The sequence below is a fragment of the Patagioenas fasciata genome, chromosome 4 (assembly GCF_037038585.1).
Source record: "Patagioenas fasciata isolate bPatFas1 chromosome 4, bPatFas1.hap1, whole genome shotgun sequence".
Lineage (NCBI taxonomy): Eukaryota > Metazoa > Chordata > Aves > Columbiformes > Columbidae > Patagioenas > Patagioenas fasciata.
Genome location: NC_092523.1, coordinates 78,262,765 through 78,285,783, shown reverse-complemented (window position 1 = coordinate 78,285,783; position 23,019 = coordinate 78,262,765). Strand labels below are relative to the sequence as shown.

The following is a 23,019-nucleotide window of genomic DNA, read 5'->3' as shown; positions in this document are numbered from 1 at the left end:
ATGAAAAGGCTTGCAACATAAGAAGGGAGGAGTTAGTATTTAGATATAAAGGCTTAGTGACCACAGATTACCATCAAGTCTAGGAGGGATGGGAAGAAAATAGAATAATATATCCAAGAAGGTTTATTTGTTGGCATGGGGAATTAGTAGGGGTTTAGGCGAGACATTAGTCATTCCCATGGCCATCCAGGATAATGGTTTCATTTTACAGCAGTTTATATGTTCCTTATATTTCTTTTCCTGGCTTCAAGATCTTTGTAGATGTGCCTTTCTGTAAAGACTGCTTTGGGATATTACAAAGGATATCAGGTGGAGCAAAGCATGTAGAGAGACACTGACACATTTGGGAAAAAAATAACAGCAGCATGTTTCTGAGCACAGAGTCCCCTTGCTCAGGTAGACATTCCTAACAGAGGCCATCACAATTTTGATCAGTTCCAGTCCCACAGAGGAAAATGCTTCTCAGGAGCAGTACTCCAAATAGACACAAAATCCCTGGTGGCTGCCTGTGGTGGAAGGTGCTTTGTACATGGTAGTGAATTTGGGGTGGGGGTGGGAAGAGCAATAAACTGAGAAAATAATCTAAATTTGATGAAGATACACCAGTCTGATGGTGACCTTCAGGTTCTCAACTGTTTTGATTCATTCCCTGATGCAGTCACTAAGTTTCTCAGCAGACTAGAACAGCCTTATTTCCGATACCACTGTTTTTCTGCAACTGTCCTAAGCTGTGCTCAGTTCATCAGGGAGGGAAAGCTGGCCATAAGCTGCAACAGAATAGGCTACAGCAGAGAAGCAGCCAAATTTAAATAGCCTGAAATCCCTTGTTTTCAGGGCATTTGGACATAGCTCCTTAGGAGAGCTTTCAAAACCAAGAGGGTTTCTAATCCTTAGAGCCAGGGCTGCATGACCAACACGTGCTTGTTACAGCACAGCAGCTGATCCAAGAGGAACAGGCTGTCCACCATCCCAAACTGTGCGCTTCACACCTGAAACCAGGAGAAACTGATTGCTAAACTGGAAAGCTCTTGTGGGTTTCCTCTTACACTTCACATTTTGGGGAAGGGGCTGCAGAAAATCTTGTTGCTCAGAAGTCAAGCAGATGTAGAAGCCAAAAGACCTTGTTGAAACTCAGCTCTAAGTAGGAGAAAAGTTTTCACATGTTCCATGGTCATTTGCTGGGTGAGACATCTGAATTTCAGAGGGATAGGGTCCGCCCATCTTTTTAGCTAACAGCCAGGAATTTAAGATGTAAAAGGAACAAGAGAAAGGAATGAGAAGAGTTTCTGGTTTTAGAAGATAGGAAAGGTGTGAACTGTGGGGCTGTCAATGCAGGGAGAGGAGTTGGACTCGATGATCCTTATGGGTCACTCCCAACTCAGACCATTCTATGATTCTACTTGTTCCCATCAGCTCTGTTTCCCATCTCTCTGGAGGGAGCTGAAAAGGATGCATTTTTCTGTCAGCTCCACACTATATCAGTCCTGATGGTGGAAGTTTGGGGAGCATTTTAGAGTCAAAGCTGCATTTCAAAAGCTAATAAAATAATAATAATAATATGCCAATTCTTTCTAAAGACTTAACAGTAAATTTCAAGCCTGCTCTTCAACTACTCTGTTGAAGACAGCTGATTGCAAATGACCCTTTAGTAAGAAAGATTTCTTACAGGAAAGCAAAAGGAAAGTGAGAAACTTCCATGAAGCTTTTTTGCACTGATCTGCTTTTTGTCTTTGAGGCTTAAAATATTCACAACCACTGAAAGCTGATATTTATGAGTGGGGGAGGAGGCAGTTTCTTAAACAGCTCCCAGCCCATCACCACCATCTCTAACTGTACTCTGCCAGCTCCATGGAGATTCAGTACTCTGATATTTTTGGAAGTAATCACATCCATATATTTCAGCATTGTTCATTCTAAAATGCATTCTTGCCTTTTACTTTGTTTATAGAAATGAACTATTTTTCCTTGTTTTCCGAGTACTGCTTATGAAATTCAGAGACAGAAAGTGCTGTTGAACTTGAAATAACATCACTTTCTTTTAAATCTTTGTTGAATTGCATGGCCATATTCTGCTCTGTCTGGAGTACCATGAATCTTGTTCATTTTTATGGGATTCAGTGGATGTAAATGCGTGCCAAGTATACAGACAAAGAAAGCACAAAGGTGTAATCAAGGATTTGACCTGTGTAATGCAATAGGAGAAAAGCTGTACTCTGCAATCTGAAAAGCACAACGCATCTCTTTGGCAGTGGCAGAACTTGAACATCAGTATCTTTGATCTAATGCCTCTGAGCCCCAATAAGCCTCAAACACAGTGATCGTTTCAGAGGCATCTACAGAAACCTGCTCTGTAGTGAAGACACAGCTCAAAAACTTTCTCCCCTTATATTTACAGACAGTTTTCTGGCCAACATGCCTTTGCGAAGTTCTGGCAAGTTGAATATGGAGACCAGAAAAGAAGATGGTGAGAGCACAGCACCTGCCCCACCACAGAAGAAGCTGTCCTGCCAGTGCCACCACCACTGTCCTGAGGACTCCGTCAACAGCACCTGCAGGTTTGTGGGGTATATATATATATACCTATTCCTGGTAACTCCATGATCCCAAGTTGAGTGTTGCAGTTTTTGTTTAAACAGTATTTTAGAAAGGGGTTGTTCATACACTGCCTCTACAAATCAGGGGCAATTTTTACCTAGATATCAGCTACATATTTATATTTTTGTATTAGGGTGTTTACATCTTTACAGTTTTAGATAATACTTTTTTTAATTCATTGCACATGAAATATTCTGAAGGTAGGAGCTCCTTTTCAGAGGTGGATGCCATTAGTGAGAGGACACTTAATGGAGATATACTGAAATGTCATTAAATGGTAATAAATTTATAATCACTCTGTATGGAACACCATCAGTAATAGCCTAGTGGAGCTGTAGGAATGCAAGAAGCATCAAAACAGGGCAGAGCTGTGAGCCCAGCTGGAAATACCCATTGGGTACGCAGGGCTGTTTGAGGTGAGACAGTCAAACATGGTGTCAGCTCATTAAAAGGATAGATGGAGAAAGCCTTCGGTCACTCAAGATAGCGCTTGCTTTGTTGGATTTTTATGAGTGTTGTTTTGTAGCCTGAGTTAATTCTGCTCAGCCTACAGCTTCACACTGAAGTGTATCAAAGTTCTGATGACAGCTGTAAATACCATTTCCCCTTTCCATCCTCTTCCTTCAAACCCATGCTGTAGCCAGGAGTCAGCCCTAACTGCTCTCACATGGCAGGCAGTTTAAAAAGCTGTAAAACCCCGATCTGCTATCAATTTGCAGATCCCCTGCAGTGCAAATCGGCTGTTTCCTGTTCCTGCCCAGCGAGAGCTGCAGCTTTCACACGTGTTGTCTCACACATGCAGTAACAGGGAAGCTGCAGATGACTTTAAAATCCAAGAATTAGGAAGTACAAAGGGATCCATGTTAAGGAACCCATGGAACAAGGTTTATACCTTAGCTGGATATGCCTGCTGTTGCACATTGCTTCATAGGCATCATTGACATTAAGTATTATTCATGCTACCGAGAACTGTGAGTAAAAGCCCTATTACACAATAAACACCCCTTTCATCTTTATAATCTTTGCACATTTTAGGCTTAACTGTTTTATTTGAGTAACAATTATTTTTTCCAATTTAGGAGTCAAAATAATAACTGAAAATGAAATTTAGCCATCAAATTTTGATCACTTTTCTGTCCAGGAGAATAGAAACAGCTGAAAGGTTTGCATTTTATCCAGAGCTGCTACTCTTTCCCATCCTGTGCTGTCACCTAAGCACTATCTACCTTGTATAAGTGAAACATTACTGAAGAGTATGGAATAATACAAATAAAAAATAATACAAAACAAAAAAATTGGATTAAATACCCTACCTTCATGGCTTGTCAGCAATAATCATTTTTGTGACAGTGATCATTGCTATGAGCTCCCTCCCCTTGAGGTGAGAGCTGCAGTGAGGTACTAAGGGACATAACAACCCTTGTTTTCCCTACTCTGTAGCTAGAATTAAGGATGAAAAGTAGGACATTACAATGAGAAGAATATCTTAAGTCTAATGTTGAGAGAGCAGTTAGGTCTCTGGTTAGCTGGCTGGGTTGCGACCAGGTTTCAAAAGATTTTCTCAAGACCAACCAGGTTAGCATGGATTATAGTTTCCCCTGTGTTTCAGTATCATCCTTCTAGTCAGGCAGTAACTTTCTCATTTCATTCTAACCCGAATGAGTGTTGGCACAGTTTTAAAGCACTCAGGAATTCTCATTGAGCCTCACTATAAAGGAAGTTTCCCTATATTGAAGTTCAAGCAGTATTGATCGCACTGTGTTTGTCTAATGAATAAATGAACTGCTCCAGATTTAAAGTTATTGCATTAATTATCTTCTTCCCTCAGATACAGCCACTAAAAGCCTTGTACATTTTATATTTTAAAAAATCAAATCTCTTGGTGGTTTGATCAGTCTGTGAAGCTTTGGGCTGTGCATGGACCTGAGGAGCTTGGATCTGCCAGCATTGTGGAGAAGAGTCAGCGCATCCTGGGACACTCAAGGGCCTGGCAGAGCCCTGACATGCAGAAAATTCACTGAAACACATCCATAGCCAGGGCTTGGGCTTTGGGAAACATCAGGAACTGTCCCAACTGGGGCTTTCACCAAAGCAGAGGAAGCCTTTTGTGTGCCCAGGGGTAAGGAAGGCTCTGAAAGTTCAATGGGAAAGCATTTCCAGCTGTGTTTAAATTAAAACTCCCAGAATAAAATAGCTAGTCCTATTGCAGTGGCTGTTAAAAATGTCTCATAAAAAGCAGCCTGTCATCCCACCTGAAGATTTTCGTCTACTACCACAGGTATTTATCTGTTCAAGTGTAGATCCTGCCTGTAGTACCCATAGTCTGAATGTTTATAATAAAAATGAGGACATCTGGTGGCCATTTAAAATCCTCTCTCTAATTGTATTTTTAGACATTTAAAAGTCAATGTTCTTTAGCCACATCTGTATCAAATCCTCTAACAGCCTGTTGTGTTACTACACAGAATTTCCCTTTCTTTATACTTCCGCAGCTTAAGCCCAATAATACTTTAGGGAGCTAAGGATAACACCATAGCTTAAAATGCAGATGGTTTTCTATAGCAACAGAAAAGCAGTAGCTCTAGTTAGAGTACACTTTACAAATGGGGCAATCCATGAGCTCAATTCATTTTGGAAGACCCATTACAGAGTTGTGTCTTCATGAGGGGAGTCACTATCAGGGAGCAGTTAAACAGGGCCAAGCCAGGAGCTGAGGGTGATGTTAGGGCCACCCATATCCTCACCCACCAGCACCCCAATTCCCTAAGGGTACCTGAACACAATGGGCAGAAATGGGTCCCTCAATGGTCCTTCATACAGCTGTCCAGGTCCAGGCAGGAGGTGGGGCTGGAGACAGGTACTTCTTCACCATCGCCCGGAAGGGCTTCGTGTTCAGATTGGAGCTTAAATAGAGCCCAGTCACAAGGTGTATGTGTGGAGGTCCCAGCTGCGACTACTCTGGGCAATTAAAGCTCATCAGTGTACCCAAGGCCCTGGCAATTAAGATCTTTGCCGAAGGTTTTCAATCCTCTGCTGGTAAAGGCGGTGTTAACATGCAGTGTGTTGAAACCCTATTCTTCATTCTGAACATCTGTGCGATTCATACTAAGCTGTCACTGAAGAAGCTCGAAGCTGCTTTGAAGACAACCAGGACCTCAATTTATTGTTCCATTTCAAGCATTGCATGTACAAAGTGAATGTATGGGCAGTTGTGTCTAATCATAATTCATTACATATTTTTAAAAGTAGTGTTAGATTTAATTGGCTTTGATTGTAATGGGATTGCAGCAAAGGCAGAGGCTGATTAGGTGACTCGTTGTACTCTATTTTCCATTCACAAATAAACACTGACAGCTTTAAAGATTGGGCTGATAGAGTTTAATTTCTTCTGTGTTGCCTACTGGTCTTGATTGTTTCTGCATCTTTGGTTATCTAAAGCAATAAAATAATTAAGTTGCTTTTTCAGTGTTACCAGAGGTGATAATTCACTTGAATGATGTTATTTTAATTCTCCTGTTCTCCAGATGATAGGATTGAATTGTCTTTGTAATTTGCTACGTAAGAGGAAGAAGATTCCAACAATGGGCCAAAGAACTGAGTTCAGGCACCATTTCTTTTAAGCAACTTCAATTTTTAGGGTAAAGTTGAATGTTTTCAAATAAAGGACTTGTGGTACAATTTAGCCTTTCATTTTGTTTTTAAATTGTTTTTTTTTTTAATGTAATCCTTTCTACAGGGCTGTACAGGAGGCAGTTAAGGCCCCTTTGATGAGTAAAAAAACCAAAACCAAAAAAAAACACACACAAAACCCCCCAAAACAAACAGAAAACCCCAAACAAATGAAAAAGCAACCAAACAAAAATACACAAATGTCAACAAATTCTTGCAAGCTCCAGTCTTCCCTTGCCCCCTCTGCTAGGTCTGTGTATTTCACATGAGGCTCATAAGTGACTTGGCCCCAAGCGCTTAATCTAAAACACAAAGTCCCCCTCCCACACTTTTCAACTGTGCCCCAGAAATTCCTCATTCTTACTTTTATTCAGGACTTGCCCATTGGTTTTTAATATAAACCTTTAGCTAAATAGTAATGCAAGTCCAATCTCTCTCTATTGTGGCCTGTTGCATTACTCTCAGATAGTTTTTTGGTGTGTGGGAGTACTTTGGTGTTCCTGTGCAGAAAGTGCTGGAATACCTTAGATAGACCTTGCATATTGAATTTATTTATACCAAAAAAAAGTGCAAAACAGCAAATATGCATGTTATATCAATCCTAGCATTAAAGAAGCTACATCATACAAATTCAGCTGCAGTGTAATCTTAAGGTCAAGTAAAAGAAAACATTTGGACTGTGTTTATGGTTTAGAGACAAAAGAAAGGAATAAGAGAAAAAGGGAAGAGATGAAAGGAAGACGAGTAGCTTTATTTTGACTCTGCTTCTTGATACTTCTCACATCTAATGAGATGGATTTTGCACATAAATGATAGATGCTAGAGAGTCCTGGTGAAAATGCAGGGGTTACCCATGCTTGGTGCTACTGTAATACCACAAGCTGTGCTATCAGATCTACAGACCTGTCAAAACTCAGATACTCAGCATGAAGCCTGGACAGTTTCTAGGGTTCTCCCTCCCAGATTGGCATTATGAGTTGTTTTCTACACTGTGACCACAGGTACCAGGGAGAACTGTTTGATCTTATTTGTGATTTAGCAGAACAATGCAAGACACATTTGATGCACTGGGTCATGTCTCAGCCCTGGAAGAATGGGCAGGCGATAAAGAGATAATACTTATTGATAGACTTACATGTGAGATATGAAAAGATGCTCTGCAAGAATGTGTTGGGTACCCACCTTTCTCTCTATGTGTAGGGTCATTGTTGAGCACCCAGAGAGCCAAAATGTACCACACACAGCAGAGTACGCATGGTAGGACCATCTTGGAGCCCAGCATGGCAAGAAACTTCGACCTGCTATGAGCCAGCTTCATGACTTTGTTACACCTGTTTGTGTCCCTTCACCTTCAGAATAGCTGTGCAAACATCTGAGGGTGCATCTGGCTCAACAACTGTGTAATACTCTTCTCTCCTGGTTTCATGTTACTTTCCCAAAGCACAGCCACTAACTAGATTATTTTTTTCTGGAAAATTAGCCTGTATTGAACACATTTACAGAGCCCATTCGTTTTATGGACGGTGTCCAAAGACGGCGTTTTGCTAAATGTGGCCTTCATCATCTTCCTTAAGTGAAGGATGTGACAAAATAGGTGAATTAGATGCAAACTGGAAGTCAGCCAATTTTCAAATTAGATTATTTTAGCCAGTTTACAGAAGAGTATGAACTTCCCAGTTCCTGTACATAATCTAATGTTTTTTGCTAATTTTTAAAAACAGTGCAGAAACTTGTCATGTTGCTTTGGATGGAAATGAAAAGATGCTGTAGCTCTTTCCAATATCAAAACCAGGAGTATAAAGAAGAGAAGTGCACAAAAATAGTACTACTCGTATGGACTCAATTTCAAATAAAATCACAGATAAGGAATCTTTCCATTGTTCTTTATCCCATCTGTTTGTGATAGGCACTGAATGAGGGAAAGACATGGCTTTTCCAAGCTATATAATGCCATCCCTGGCTGTGTCACACATGCAGAGAGGACAGGAAACCTTCAGCAGGCAAGTTTTGGTAGCTGAGGTATCACATCTTCTGTGCAAAGTGGCTGTTGGCCAGCAAGGACATCTGTATGAGCAGCTGCAAAGCTGTTGGCCTCTGTTCCTCTCTTCTGACATTTAGTAAAGGTCTCAGTTAAGATCACCTCTTTCCTTCTGGTAATCTGTAGCGACACCTTCTACATCAGTGTCTGTCAGTGTTTCCGCTATTAACTCCCTCTATTTTCCTTGTATTCGACTTGGCTGTAAAAATTTGCTCTTGGCAAATACGTGGCATACCAAATTGGTGCTTATTAGCACATCCAAAATGTATTTAATCACTCTCCTGCACCATACTGTAATAAAATGATGATTTAGTGGAGAAGGTTAGTTGATGTGTACCTGGATTTGTTCACTAACACAGGTCAAATTCATTCTTTACACATCATTTGCAGAATGAAATTACACAGAACTCAAATTAGAAATTACATAGAATTCAAATTGGGTTTAAGAAAAAAACAATTCTATGCTACAATTTTTTGCTCGAAAGTGGAGAATAGATTACTCATATTGCTTTGCATGTACCAGCAATGTACACATTGTGCATTCACCAAAATAAACATAAAATTGGAGGCAATGCAGACTTACCTGACATGTTTCCGACTTGTTATAATAGTAAGAACAGTTTCATTTCTACCACAGGCAGGTATGAGGGACGGTGATCAATAAAGCAGCAGGGGGTGCCCTGCCCTTTACTGTCCTGCTGACATCCCCTGATCCAGCAGCAGAGGTTGAGGGCAGGGGGGAGCAGGTGTGGGATGCTTCTGTCTTTTCAGAAGGGTCACTTCTACCTCTCACCCAATTGCCTGAAAAAAAGTCAATAAAATAATGAGTACTTATATTGCATGAAAACAGTTTGGTTTGGTTTATCTTAGAGGTAGAAACAAGCATTTATTCTGCTCAGGCTTTTCCTTCTGTTCTCTATCGTTTTCTGTAAAGAACACAATTTTTCCTTATTATTGGAGCTTTAGAACTTTGGCTCTATTCAATCTATTTTTTTTTTTGTCTTTTTAAATTTGGAGGAAAATTTCCAGAAGGACTAAAGTGCTTGAGGAGCCTGAATTTAATTTTCAAAAATGAGCTAAGAATCTGAGTCCCATTGCAAGGCAGAAAAAAACTGAAAACAAACCCGCTGACTTTCCTGCTTTTGTTTCCCTTCTGCAACCAATTTGACTTTTCCTTCCCCTGCTTTCCTTCGGTGCAACGATGGTTTTGCTTTTTGCTGGGACCTGTTAGCTGTGGAGTTCATTTTTGTGTTTCACTTGATTGCAATTTATTGTTTCGTTGCTCTCTCCCCTGGGTTAAACTCACTCATTACTTTGAATCAAAGGCACCATGCAAACAAATAAAATCTAATCTAATATAATATTCTACTCTAATGGATTCCTTACAGTCTCTCCTCTTGCCAATCCTATTGTTCCTATCTTTTAAGCTTCAGCAATGAAATCAAGGTGGTTGTTGCCCAGAAGGGTTGATGTCTCCCTTGTCTTGCTCATATGCACAGTGTCAAAGAAGGGCAGAAGTCATCGCTCACTTCCCCAAGAAAGTCATTTGTAACGTGCAACTGGTTACTTTTCAAATCCAGAAGTCAATAACCCGTGATAGATTATTATTTGAAGTAATAAGCTTACTGTGGCTAGAACCTATAATATAAAAATACGCCACAGCAAATGTTTGACATGATCCTATCCAGCACCTCTCTGTCGTGTAGCTAATGCTTACAAATTATGTTTATCTCTTATATATGTAACTGTGCCTCTTGTTTCCTACATCTTCATTGCCTTTGCTGTTGTTGCTCTGTTAGCCTCACCTTTCATTCAAGTAGGGAGCAAATCATCTGAAATTTTGCTGTGTTTAAGTTTTCTAATCCTTTTTTCTTTTTATTTCCTTGCTTTAACTGAGTTTGTTTCTTCTCTTCTGAAAAATACTCATTGCACGTAACAACCAGTGTTATTTTCCTGGGGAAACAACAGAATATTTTATTTTTATGTGACTTACATGTCTTCTGTTAAAGAGTTTTTTGATTATTTTTGGACCCTCTTCCTGCAAATCAGTCAATTTGTGTTTCTTACACGTTACGTATCTCACTCAGAGTGCTGAGAAATTAATGTACGGCAGTCTCAGTAAAATGCAGCCACCCTTTTCATGCTCTCCTCCCCCTCTTCCCATAGCGTTCAGGCATTTGACCTTCATCGAGGAAGGACATTTATCACCAGACCATCTAGCCATCTGTTAGTATACTTGTCCTCCCTGGTGCACATTCTTGTAAATAGGAGCGTTATGGATCACTTTAGGCTTATAACCCAAGTAAACAGTTATGAAGGGTGTTGATGATAACTCAAGGACTCAAACACAAGAGTGTTGCAGTTTGTAATATGGTTAAAACAGGAATCACAAATCACTCTTGATAATATTTTACATTTAGTATTTCAAAAATGTTTCTTTCTTCGGGTGTCCACCATGGTGCAAATAACCATGCCTTGTTCCCATGCAGACCTCCTGTAGCACTCATGTTGGCATTTATATAGGTATCCGAAGTCTTAACAGACTAATGACCATAAGCAGCAAATTGAGATGTTTGTTAGCGAGGTTTATAGCTGTGAAATGTCAGGAAGCGTGTCAGCTCCAGGGCAGAACCTTCCTTAGTATTTTAATTTGTTAATGGCAGATTTGCCTTCCAAGGAACAAAGTTTAAGACTATATTCAGCAGCACATTTTTCGCTTAAAATCCATTCCCTGTTCATCTTTTCCAATCCTCAGCACCGATGGCTACTGCTTTACCATAATAGAAGAAGATGAGTCCGGTGGACATTTAGTCACCAAGGGATGTCTTGGATTAGAGGGCTCAGACTTCCAGTGTCGGGTAAGAAGCATTTGCTGACGGAGCAACACTTGGCTTTTTGATACCTTTCAACTGAAGTGCATTCAACAGGCATTACTATGTCCATATTTTTCACTTCTGTTTATTTGACAGACAGTTGCTTTGCATTGATTGCTGAGAGGAGTGCATTTATATCCCAAAATGGTGATATTATAGATGCTTCTAACAATAACTTAAGATTTCGGGTTTGGCACAGCTGTTGCTAGTAACACCTCTGCTCAGAGGAAGCTGGAATTTAGAGAAATGCAGTCTAAATCTTTAAGTCTCCATGGCAGCTAAAGTTATTTAGGATGTTATTTGATGGCCTGCAGTGACCTTTATGTCTCATATGCAGTTGCGCTTTGGTTTTGGATTTCTGAGCTAGAAATTCCCTTCACATCCAGTGCTTGCCTGATGGAGAGCAAATCTTGCTGCAGGAATGAAAGGGCTATGGGTAATGGAGCGAGGTGGCTCTAAAGCATTTGCCATTCCTAACATTAACCTTAAATGATTTTACAGGAGGACAGGAACAGTCTAACCATCAGGGTCCATAGAAAGTGTTTTACCCAGCTTCCCGGGAGAGCAGAGGCAGCAGCTAAATTAGTCCATACAGCAATTCCTCTGTTATTCTGGCTAAATTGTTTTGAATGCCCACGTTAACTTATTTTTGTAGTATAATTCTGACTGACGGATGTGTGTGACTTTCACAGTTCTGTCTTGTACCACTAGAGTCAATCTGTCCTTTCTGCAGTGCTAGGGCACCAAGAGAAATATGTTCGGTGTGAATTAATCTCTTAATTATCTAGATGAAATGCTGCTGGATACTCTTGTGGCAGAAGTCCTTACTCCACACATCCAAGAAATCTGTGACAGACTGCAGTCCAGCTAACAGACGCATCTTTCTCTCAAGTGCCAGAATGACATTGTGTGTTTACAACATAGATAATTACTTTGCTTTCTATCAAACTGTCTCTTGCAGGACACTCCCATTCCACACCAAAGAAGATCTATTGAATGTTGCACAGGCCAAGATTACTGTAACAAACACCTTCACCCCACGCTGCCACCGCTGAAAAATCGAGGTAAAGGGAAGCAAATCCAGACCCAAACTGATCTTTTCCTGCTGTTCCTCTTTGTCTAGATTCCTTCAGGTCACACGGAGAGTGGTGTCTCGACCCATGGTTGCTGCTACTTGCTGTTATTCATATTGCATATATGTAGTGAGCATGCGATGCATGCAAGTTGTGCAATATAGTCCTAGCACAGAGCTGCTGGCTATCAGCAGCCACCCAGAGAACCTGAGTTCGTCGTGGCAGAGGATGTCTCTTACTTGGATGTTTTTAACCTGATAATAAAATTGAATCCTCTTTCTAGTCCCTGCAATACACATCACTGTTCTTCGTAACTCCACATATATCTGGGACCACATCTCTACTGTTTAATCAGTCAGTTCAAGTTGACTGAAGCCCATTAAGCTTTTCTTATTTAACAGACATGATAATCCAGTACCAGGGCAATAACTAGTCTCTAAAATGGATCTTCTACTTGAAAAATGTAGCTGAAAATAGGATGTAGAGTAAGAACTCATGCACTGATTTATTTGTTTTAATTTGTTATTAGAAAACAAATGGACATGCATTAACTTAGATTCTGGGGCAAGGTTTTAGTTTTTTTGTTTGTTTAAACATCACTTTCTGAAAGCTGGTAAAGCTGTTTTGACTGGATGTTGCAGAATACATGTTATAAAAATGTATTCCTGAGTAAGTGTAAACTCATCCATCAGAAACTCTTGGGATTGGCAGCAATGGCCAAGATTTGTGGTGGTCAGCATGAAATTTAGTCTGCAAGAATCAATTCAAAGTTGCAGGAGTGTTTGTAATCGTGGTGGTCTGAGTTGAAAATCCACGTAAGCATGAAGATACTCTCTTAATTACGCAAACAGCAGATACACAAATACACTAATAAAAGCTGTTCCCTTCATGCCTATGAAATTCTGCACAGATGGGCTGCAGAATCAGGCCTGTGGAGAGTAGTATGTAAATATTTCACTGTTTACTAGCAAGACGTGAAGTCAGAGAAACCTCATAAAATTCTGACTTCCAACATAAGAATTATGTACTACTTTGTTGGGCTTTTCATTTTAAGAAGCTCTTTGGACTGAGAGAGAAGCTCCAAAAGGAAGTCAATATTTGTTCACACTTACTTAGTACATCAATAAATATCATTTCAGTTTGGAAAACGCTGACATGATTTGTTCTTGCTGCTGACTGAGTTTATTCTATGTTAAAACTACTTAAAAATACTGAACCAATGCCTAACACTAGACATCTGCCTTATTAAGATTTTGGTTATTTGGCAATAGGACCTGCTACTTATACAGAAAGCAATAAAATGAGCTTTCAGTAGTGGCAGAAGTTGTTTTGATCAACGCTGGGTTTGCTCTGTGTGTACAAGGGGTAAATAAAGCATTACTTGAGCACCATGGTGGCAGACCCATTAAATAGCAGAGAGAATATTTGTTGAAAGAGAAATTTCATAGAGTTGAAACAGGACTCAAACTGTTCGGTGTTGCAAAGTTGCCTATTTTAGCACGATAAACAAAAGGTGATGTGTTCACTCAACGTATTCTGAAGACTTTTGTTTGAAATACGCTCTTGCACTGCTGGCATCCTGATATAGTGTATTGTGGAAATACATTTCAGGAGCTGCTTCATTAAATGTGGCTGGACAGGGCTGAAGTCAGCACCTTTGTTAAAACCTTAAGTAAATATGTCATTTTTGGTGCCAGACTTGTTTTAATTTGTTGTTGTTATATCCTAATATGAAAACTCTGAGAAAGATGATTATTTGAAATGTAGATCATCACTGCAACCAGGTACAAATACTATGTACAAATACATGCTAGTGCCAGTGCTATGGCTGTGAGCATTGTTTCTATTGGAAACATTTAGATTAGGCTGTGATTGACTAAGTACTGTTAGAATTGTATATCAAATTGAACGTAAACTGTAAGCACAAAGGAAGAGAAGATGAACTTAAAAACAAGCTTCTAGGAACAACCTCCTGACCTCCAGGATTCCACAAAAAATACGTATGTTCTTCAGCATTTAAAAAGCAAACAGAAATTGGGCTTCTGATGAACTTAAGTCCGAGGTCATGTCTCATGGGAAAGAGTCTAGGGAGAGCATCCAGCTGCGGATCAGAGGTTGTTGAACTGCAAATTAACCTATGTACCAAGGTAACATCTACAAAGGCAAACGACTTGTGCTCTCAAAGTGCATTTCCAGACCTGGCATGTACTCAAAAGTGGGTTTGGACCTCTCCTCATAAAAAGAAAGGAGGACCACATACACCAAAGTGGGAACTAGAAGAATTAATACTGTTGAAAACAAGGTTTAGTAATAAAGATGGAAGCAATAACAGCTAAGCCTAAGTTTTGAGTTCATCTCAGTACAGAACTAGCAGGATAAAATACCCCGGAGAAATTGTGAAGTCCTTGTCCCAGCTGTACATCTGTCTTATTAAGGAAATGAGAGTCATAATTGGGTCTGATACAACACCTCTGCTTTAAACAATAAAAGATATTCCTGGAAATCCTAGTGAAAGCGCAGGCTGAGACCAGTCAAAAGAAGAAATATGTCTTTACTGATTTAGAGCCTATATAAGCAGAAGTGGTGGTGCCACCGTGTCTGGCTCCCTGCCTGTAGAGCTAGTGATGAATGGGCAAGGGAATGATTGGAGCAATGATGGGGTTTGATGTGTGCACACAGTCTCCACGCCTCAGATTTCACTGCAGTTTTTACTCGGATAACCGTAACATTGTGAACTGGAGGGACCTGGGGAGGGAGGAGAAACTCCTCTCCCTTTGATATGCTGACTTCTCCCTTGAACCTGCTGGGTGGCATTTTCAGTGCACTCCTCAGCACGGTCCTGTAATGGTGAAGTGAAGGGAACGAGTGGTGGAAGAGGGAGAAATCACAGGAAAATAACTGAAAAGACAGCTTGTATCACCAAAGCCCTCCTTTTGTTGCCATCTCTCCCTTTTTGTGCTGCTCACCACCAACACCTGTGCCCATCGCTGCTTTCATACAACACAAAACTGCTAACGTGTCATTTGCTGGGCTTCGCTATTATGAAGAAGCTTCCCAAACCTACCGCATGTTTGTTCTGCACACTCCACACTGTGATCCTGGTGATCCCTCATTGCTGCCTCCACAGAAGGTACTGTTTATTCTCACAACCCCACTGCTTGGCGTGTTGTAGTTGCCAAGTAACGTAACACTAAAAAGCACAGCACTAAATTTAAAGGACAGAGTATCTCCATCAGGCAAACTGGCATCAGCTGGTACCCAGCACAGTCTTCACCACTGAGCTCATGAACTGGTGATTAAGCGGACTCAGTGCTGAGCTGCCCCGTCCCTCCACCTGGTCAAGAGGTTGCCAAAAATGGTGTAGGGAAAGGGAGGTTTGTCCTGCTGCTCTGTGGGGAACACAGAGACTTGATCTCCAGCAGTACCAGCCTGGCTCAGTTCAGCAGAACAAACAGACATTGCTACTATAAGAACGGGGGCATGCATTTAATCTTGTATTGTCCATGTGCCAGTAGGTTTATGATGTCCCCACGTGAGCAAACAAATGAAATTCTGCCAAAATGCTTTGAAAATGCAGGAAGTATTGGAAAGGTGAGACAATAGTTCACTTATCATCAGTGCTGCCTCTTGCCACACAGAGCCAAATAAATACGAAGACATATGGAATTATTCTCCTCTTGGATGAGAGTCAGTTACATGCCCATAATGTGCACAGGGAACCATTTCTAAAGCTACGTTGGGTGATTTTACCAGCATGGGGGACATCACCTACTGCAAGAGTGTGAGCATCTCTGCTGCTGCAGTCTGCATCGGCCACTGCCAGTACAGAGATGAATGCACGTTCCTTTGTCTTGCATGCTTTCCTTGAACTTGCTTCACATAATTGCATTCAGATATCAAAAAATTTTGCAGCGTTGGAGCCTGAAGTTTGCTTGAGCTACACAGCACTTCCAAAACACCTTCTGACCTCTGGGAAAATCAAACTGTGTTTATTTACTTTTCTGAACGGGAGAAGGCCATTAGGAACATTGAGCACAGGGTCTGAATAATTTAAAATGATCTGAATTTGATTAAGATTTCAACATCTTTATCATTCCCAAATGTACATTCTTGGACCTGCACAAGCAGCATGAACAATGTGGGTGCTTTACAAGTTCTAGTAGCGCAATACTTTGTATTTTTCCATGCCTTTGCTCTCTGGTATATGCGAGTACAAGCAAGATCTGAATTGCTCCCTCTGTGCCTGATATCGACATTCATTTCTGCTGAGCACAAAGCCCAGCTTCTATCGTGGTTTATTCTGCCAAGTGGGAAAACTCTTGTTGAGAACAGATATCCAAATTCCTCCGAAGTATAAAAATCCTGCTATATGGTCTATTTATCCTCTCCTCAGCTGATGGGCTGCAACACTTTACACTGCAACAAACCTCATATTTTAGAGGGAGATGTCTGCTCACAAACATGAACTCGAGCCCTGTCGAGCAGCCATCACCTCCAGGAGAGAGCTCTGGATTCCCCGGTGGGCTCTCGGTTTCAGCTCACAGCCCAATTTGGAGTGGCAGCCCAGGTAGAAATCTGCTCAGCAGAGGGAAGGGTAGACTCAAGTGTTTTCCTGCTAGACACCATGTCAGCGTCCCCTTTCAAAGGCACCGGCCGTGGCGTGAATGCTTACATTGTTAATGCTCCCGGAGCAGGTAGTGGCAGGTTAAAACATGACCAGCATGATCAAAAGGTGGATTGGTAACCTCTGTTTGTAGTGGAAAGGGGAAGGAAAGACATAGTTTGAGGGCAAAAACAGATGGAGAAACTGGATCATTAAAATAAAAGAGGCTGGTGGTAAGCTAGGAGTCCCTCAGGAATCTCCTTGTCTCATTACCCTTGTAAATCTGAAATGCAATAGTGCCATTCCAGGATGAGTCGATACAGATAGGGTTCTTGCATTTTGCGATGTGTTCACTGTTACTGCGAAGAATGCAAGAGAGCGAGGCTGGGAGAGCTTCAGAAAACATAGTCCTCGTTTGTGTTTTACCAGATAGCAACTTTTCGATGATGGTGTGTGTGTCAGGATGCTGAAATACCATGATTTTGAAACCTTGGAGGATGGCGGTGTTGAAGAAGGATAGTGCTTGGTTTCTTTGTTTTTCAGCAGAGGAGCATGCATGAAGGTCAGGCTCACTTGTATGAGTTGAGAATATAAATTTGGAGGTTGATGGTACACTTTAAAGGAGAACGTGAGTCTCCCATGCGAAGAGCGGCTGAAACATTTGAATAGTTTTTACGTTACGGCATTTTCTGCGAGTTACTTGACACATTTCATTTTCAAAGTCTCTTATGGAATAGCTGCTGGAAGGATAGTTGTGCCCACCAGCATAGGAAGCACTTGCTGGTACACAAGGCTGCTATAGAGCGAATGGAGGAGAAAATTCCTGCTCAGGTGTTTATAGCAGGATTCGAGAAAACTATTATTTTGCAGGGATGGAAACAAACTTTCAAGACCTCTCATGACCTGCCTTCTTGGGTGTTGGGTGGTCCGCTGTGTCTTCCCTCCCAGGATAAATTCAATTATTCTTTCTTTTTTTATATATTAACTGCTTGGTAGGATGCTACTTACTAAGAGTGATTTAAGACAGAGACAGTAGTGTTTGTGTGTCCTGGCTGATCACTCAGGTTAAGACGCAGAGCTATGGGTGTTAATTGGTTTTTCATTCGGAGCCAAACAGGGAATTGCAAATCAAGGCAATGTTTTGCCTGAGTGAGGACTGAAAAATCAAACAGGCTTTTGGAGGTTCTGCCCTGGCCAGTGAGGTTCAAAGGGGAAGCACATGAAATGTCTGGGGAATCCAGGAGTATCTTGCACAGCAGAAAATAAAGGGAATGACCTTGCGCTCGCTGCGCTTTTTAAGGCACATGTGTCTTTTGATACTGACTTTGTACCACCTTCGGTGTTTTTAACCCCAGACTTCGCTGAAGGAAACATCCACCATAAGGCCCTGCTGATCTCGGTGACTGTTTGCAGTATACTTCTGGTGCTTATCATCATATTCTGCTACTTCAGGTAAATAAGCAATACTTCTATCAGCTTGTTAATGTTCCTCCCAACATTTATCTTTAACTTCGGAATTTAGAAACATCAAAGTGCACCTCAAGGAGAGGAAATGAGAAACAGCAGGTTTAGGATGAGAAAATATGTATTTTGTTCATTCTAGTAACAGATATACCTGTGTGATGTATTTCATATAGCATTTTTAGCCTAGCATACTAACATGGCATTCCAGGTAGAAGCACAAATTACTCTTTACTGACATGACAAATTTAATACAAGGTCAATAAACCTAAGACTTCTAAATAAGTTTATGTGGTGAAGAACTGATCATAAGAAAAGGATACAGGAATGTAAATAAATATTCCTAGAATGTTACCATAATCTACATATATTATTTTTAAATAGTTTGTTACGTTTATAAAATAGTCTTCGATCACATGACTTTATCTTCTCTGGGTCCTGAAAGATCCACTGCAGTCAGTAAAATGAAACTGGCTATTTACTTGGTCTGTCTTTTAAGCATATTTAAGTTTCCAAAAGAAAAATATTTGGTTGCTTTGCAAACTTACACCAGAGTGCTTGTCTTTGAGTTTTATACTTAGAGTTTTCATGCTGAATAGGGTTACTAAATATAAAATCGGAAATTCTGGGCAGTGAGTCCAGCATATTCCTCAGGGAAACCGAGGAAGCTGTGAGTCTGAAAATGAAGCGAACGTGAAGGACAATGCACATTATTCACTGCACACTGTTCATTGTCTTCAAAGCTAATTTGACTTTGATGTAAAACGGCAGGTACAAACGCCAAGAGACGAGGCCCCGCTACAGCATCGGGCTGGAGCAGGATGAGACCTTCATTCCCCCTGGAGAGTCCCTCAAGGATCTGATCGAACAGTCCCAGAGCTCAGGGAGTGGCTCCGGGCTCCCTCTCCTGGTAAGGAAACAATATCATCGCAGTGCTAGTTTAAAAGGGAAAAAGGAGTAGAGGGAGAAGACAACATTTTTGAGGCACAAGAAACTATATTGATTTGTCCTCAGTTGTTGTTTTAGGCTTTTTTTTTTTTTCCTCTCCCCAAAATGATAAGGATTTAAGCTGGAGAACAGTTGCTGTAGAAGCAAGAGACTTTTTCTTTTTGTAGACTAAGCCAAAAACCCTTAGTTGTTTGTTTGGTTTGGGGTTTTTTTGTACCTCAGCTAATTTTTTATCTTAGATACCATAAGGTAAGTACAGATTAATAGAACTCCCAGCAATTCCTCAGGATTTACCCCAGTGTACAACGCAGCATCTGGCCCACTGCTCTTATTTCCTTCCTTCTTATGTGCAACACACAATAGCATTTCAAACCCTCACACATCATCCTTATGCAAAGAGAACTGTAATTCATCAAACCTGGAACCTTTTTAAGTGTAGATTTTGCATTCTGAAGCCAAGATCAAATTCTTTTTCCCTGTAGCGTGGCCATCTCGAAGGGAAAAAGGCACAGGGGTAGAGTTTGGGATTATTTCTGAGCTGACTCCAGGATGACTGAGCCCCCTGAGCTCAAGAGCTGAAAAGGCAGAAGTTTTGCCTTCTGAAGCTCACCAGGGGTTTTTGTTTCTGCCAGGTTGCTTATTCAAAATACTGCCTCTGATAAAATGAATTAGATTTCATTTCCATTTTTCAGAGATGATATGTACCTCTTGTCTCCCAAACCTATTAGTTTGTAGTGATCCTATTACTGTGGATGTTGTCCAGTGTTTAAGCACAACCTACTATCCGTCTGTATTTTTTTTCCCCACACATCTTTATTCTACACCCTAAAGAAGAAATAAAATGAGAAGTTTTATAGTTTGTTAAAATGAAGCAACAGGATGACCAGTTGGTGAAAAATCTGACTGAACTGTTTTTTTTCTGGCAGAAGTGTGTGCTTAGAGTCCCATTTAAATAGAGTCCTGACTTTTTTATTTAAAAAAATGATGTTTTCTGGCAATTACCATAGGAAAAAGCCAAGCTGCCAAGTGGGTGCTGTGACTGGTGCTGAGTGTGGAAAACCCATGGTCATTTTCCCCTGTTGAGAGACACTCCATCATTTCGGTCTAGGCTTTAAGAGAGCTCTGTCACATCACATACCAGTGTTCCTCTAGCAGCCATGGAAAAGGAGGCATCGTACTTACAATTTGAGACCATGCTAATGAGTCCTTCCAATTGATTTTTGAGGAGTTCTTGCTTTGTTCACTTTGGGTTTTTTTTTGCATAACACCTGCCACATCAATGGCTTGGTCAGTGCTCCTACTTGTTACAGTGGCAGAAATAACATAGTAAATTAGAGCAAACTCAAGGAACTTGGGTGCTCTTCTCTGAGAGGATGTCTTCCTATACATTTCTTTTTTTTTTCCCAGACTTTCCCTTTAAGTATTGATTTTCTTTGAAAGAGAAGAAAAACGAGAGCTATAATGAATCTTGCATTTGGTAGGAGATCTTTGTTGCATTTTTCAGACAGCTACAACTGCTGCAGGCTCAGTAGAAATGCACAGATTAATACCTCTGGGCCCATGCATGAAACAAATACATAGAAAGTGCCTGGCAATAGTGCTCTAGACTTTATTGTGGAAGAGTTTGATTTTAACTGTATTATTTCTTATGCAAAGACTGAAATGTTTAAGTTATTATTTCAAGAAAGCAAGCCACAAATTATTTCTAAACAAATACTTTATGATAAACAGTAATGTCTTCTTTCTGTGCAGGACATTTATTCTAATGGGTATTATCTCAAAAACCAGCATTACCCAAGATTTTATTGATACTTTGACATTCGGCAAGTGTTCTTTCTCGTGACCTGTTTGTATCTCTGGCAGAAAAGTTTACTGCAGGTCAAATGCTCCAAATCAAATTGTAAACAAACAAACAAAAATACGATAAGTGATAAATAAAGACTCTGAACCAACAAACTGAGGTGCACAAGCAAGGAGAACCCCATTGGCCTTGACAGAGCAAGAGCTCTGTAGGTGAAGCTGTTGCCCCCATGAGTCCACATGCAAAATCAAGGAAGGAGATTAGGCACCGAGAACATTTATTTCAGTGGTCTGTATGAAGGGTTTGCTGAATTACGCGTTGGTCTCTGCCTTTTCATGTGTTTTTTTTCCTAATTCCTCTTCCTATGAGTTCTGCTTTTCAAGGGACTGCATCCCAACCATAGAAGTGAACTTGTCTATAGAAACACTGAAGTTACAAAAGGTTGGTTTGTCTCAATTTTGCATTAGCTGAGTGCATTTAGCTGAATATCAGAAAAACAGAAGGTAGAAAATAGAAATAGCTGGTAATTGGGTTTGTTCCAGTTAGGGAAAGGAAACAAAGGGCTGTGTAACCTTACCTGGCTGGTTGCAGAGCTCAAGCAGCAAAATATGCAGATTTGAAGAGAAATAAAACACCAAACCAACCCCACTCAGTGTAAATGATTCACCTGAACACATCGTTCAGCATCCTTGTGGAATCAGGTCATCCTACAGTTTTGATTAGCCAATTTGTTTTAGAGATTGTAATCTGTTTATGATGCAAGAAAGGGCTGAATTCCTTGAAATAAAATAAATTCTTCATAAGAAATCATTTGACTAGTTCTAGCAAGAGGAAACCAGGTTAAGGCCCTTGACATACTATTCTGCCGCCCAAAAACCCAGAGCAGAAATGTGTGTTTCATTTTCTTAATGTAATTTAATAAGGAACTTTTCATCATTAAGTATTGTAATTCCATGTGCTTTATGATGCCATTACATATATTTACACAAATTAAGTTATTTGCTGTAACTGCATTATTGTTCAGGATGCATTTTTTAAATGGGCAAAATAGAAAGCGACAATGCTAAGATGACATTACAGCAAAATTCCAATGTAATATAACTATTGTTCAATCACTATATGAGAGTATAAAAGAGAATAAATTCATTTAAAAAATTAAGGCTAATCTCTGTTCTTGGCTTTCACTGATGTTAATAAAAAATAATGGCACTGAAGCCACCATCTTGGAAGTCTAAGAAATACATTACAGGGCTGAAAAAATGATACTCTCTTTAAATGACAAGAGGAAAGCTGCGACCTTTGAAATAGCTTTGCATGAATGCCACTGTATGTTTTCCTTCTTTAAATTGTCCAGTACGAAAATGAGTAATTTATTTACAAAATAAATTATGAGAAATCTTACCTAATAGCTTTTGAATTTTCTTTGGACATACATGCGTTGTGGCGGTCCTGCCCTGCATTGCCAAACTGGTGGTTTCCACTGGACCTCCCAGGGATAACAAAGGAATAAAATTACTTAAGAATCTAGTTGGATCACTTCTGTCAGCAAGATCGCAAACGTATTAGGGATTACATGGAATGCATGTGATTTCATAGGGATTCAGGCAGTGCACGTTTGCTGCAATAAACTACTTGAGATTTGTGTATGGATGACGGCAAAACCTGGAGACCTTGAATTCGCACTTGTCCAGATTGTGCCAATTGCTTGGGCCAGATGACAAACCCATTGCATTGGCACCTATAAAGTTGTTTATTTCTCAAAAATCTTGTAAAATCCTAGCAAACCAAAAATAATAAGCTGTAGATTGAATTGGCAATACTGAAGCACAAGAGGGTGACATTTTGACATCCTGCTGTGCTATGGTGAGGCTGAGTCAACTACCAACATCAGTGGGGTTGCGTTGCAGCATCTACGTTTTCCTTTAGGAACTTTTAGAAAGATGTGATCTGCAGACGTG

The 23,019-nt window shown here is 40.4% G+C and overlaps 1 protein-coding gene across 7 annotated transcripts in view; it reads left to right on the top strand.

The window, feature by feature from the left end:
* Positions 1–23,019, top strand: part of BMPR1B (bone morphogenetic protein receptor type 1B) — a 203,302-nt gene that overhangs the window by 173,228 nt on the left and 7,055 nt on the right. For all 7 annotated transcript variants that reach the window (XM_065837456.2, XM_071808249.1, XM_071808250.1 and 4 more), the window contains 5 exons: positions 2,396–2,555; positions 11,058–11,160; positions 12,137–12,239; positions 18,207–18,303; positions 19,084–19,222. In XM_065837456.2, the coding sequence (XP_065693528.1) occupies positions 2,413–2,555; positions 11,058–11,160; positions 12,137–12,239; positions 18,207–18,303; positions 19,084–19,222 (585 nt within the window). In that variant the 5' untranslated portion in view covers positions 2,396–2,412. The remainder of the gene's footprint in view (positions 1–2,395; positions 2,556–11,057; positions 11,161–12,136; positions 12,240–18,206; positions 18,304–19,083; positions 19,223–23,019) is intronic.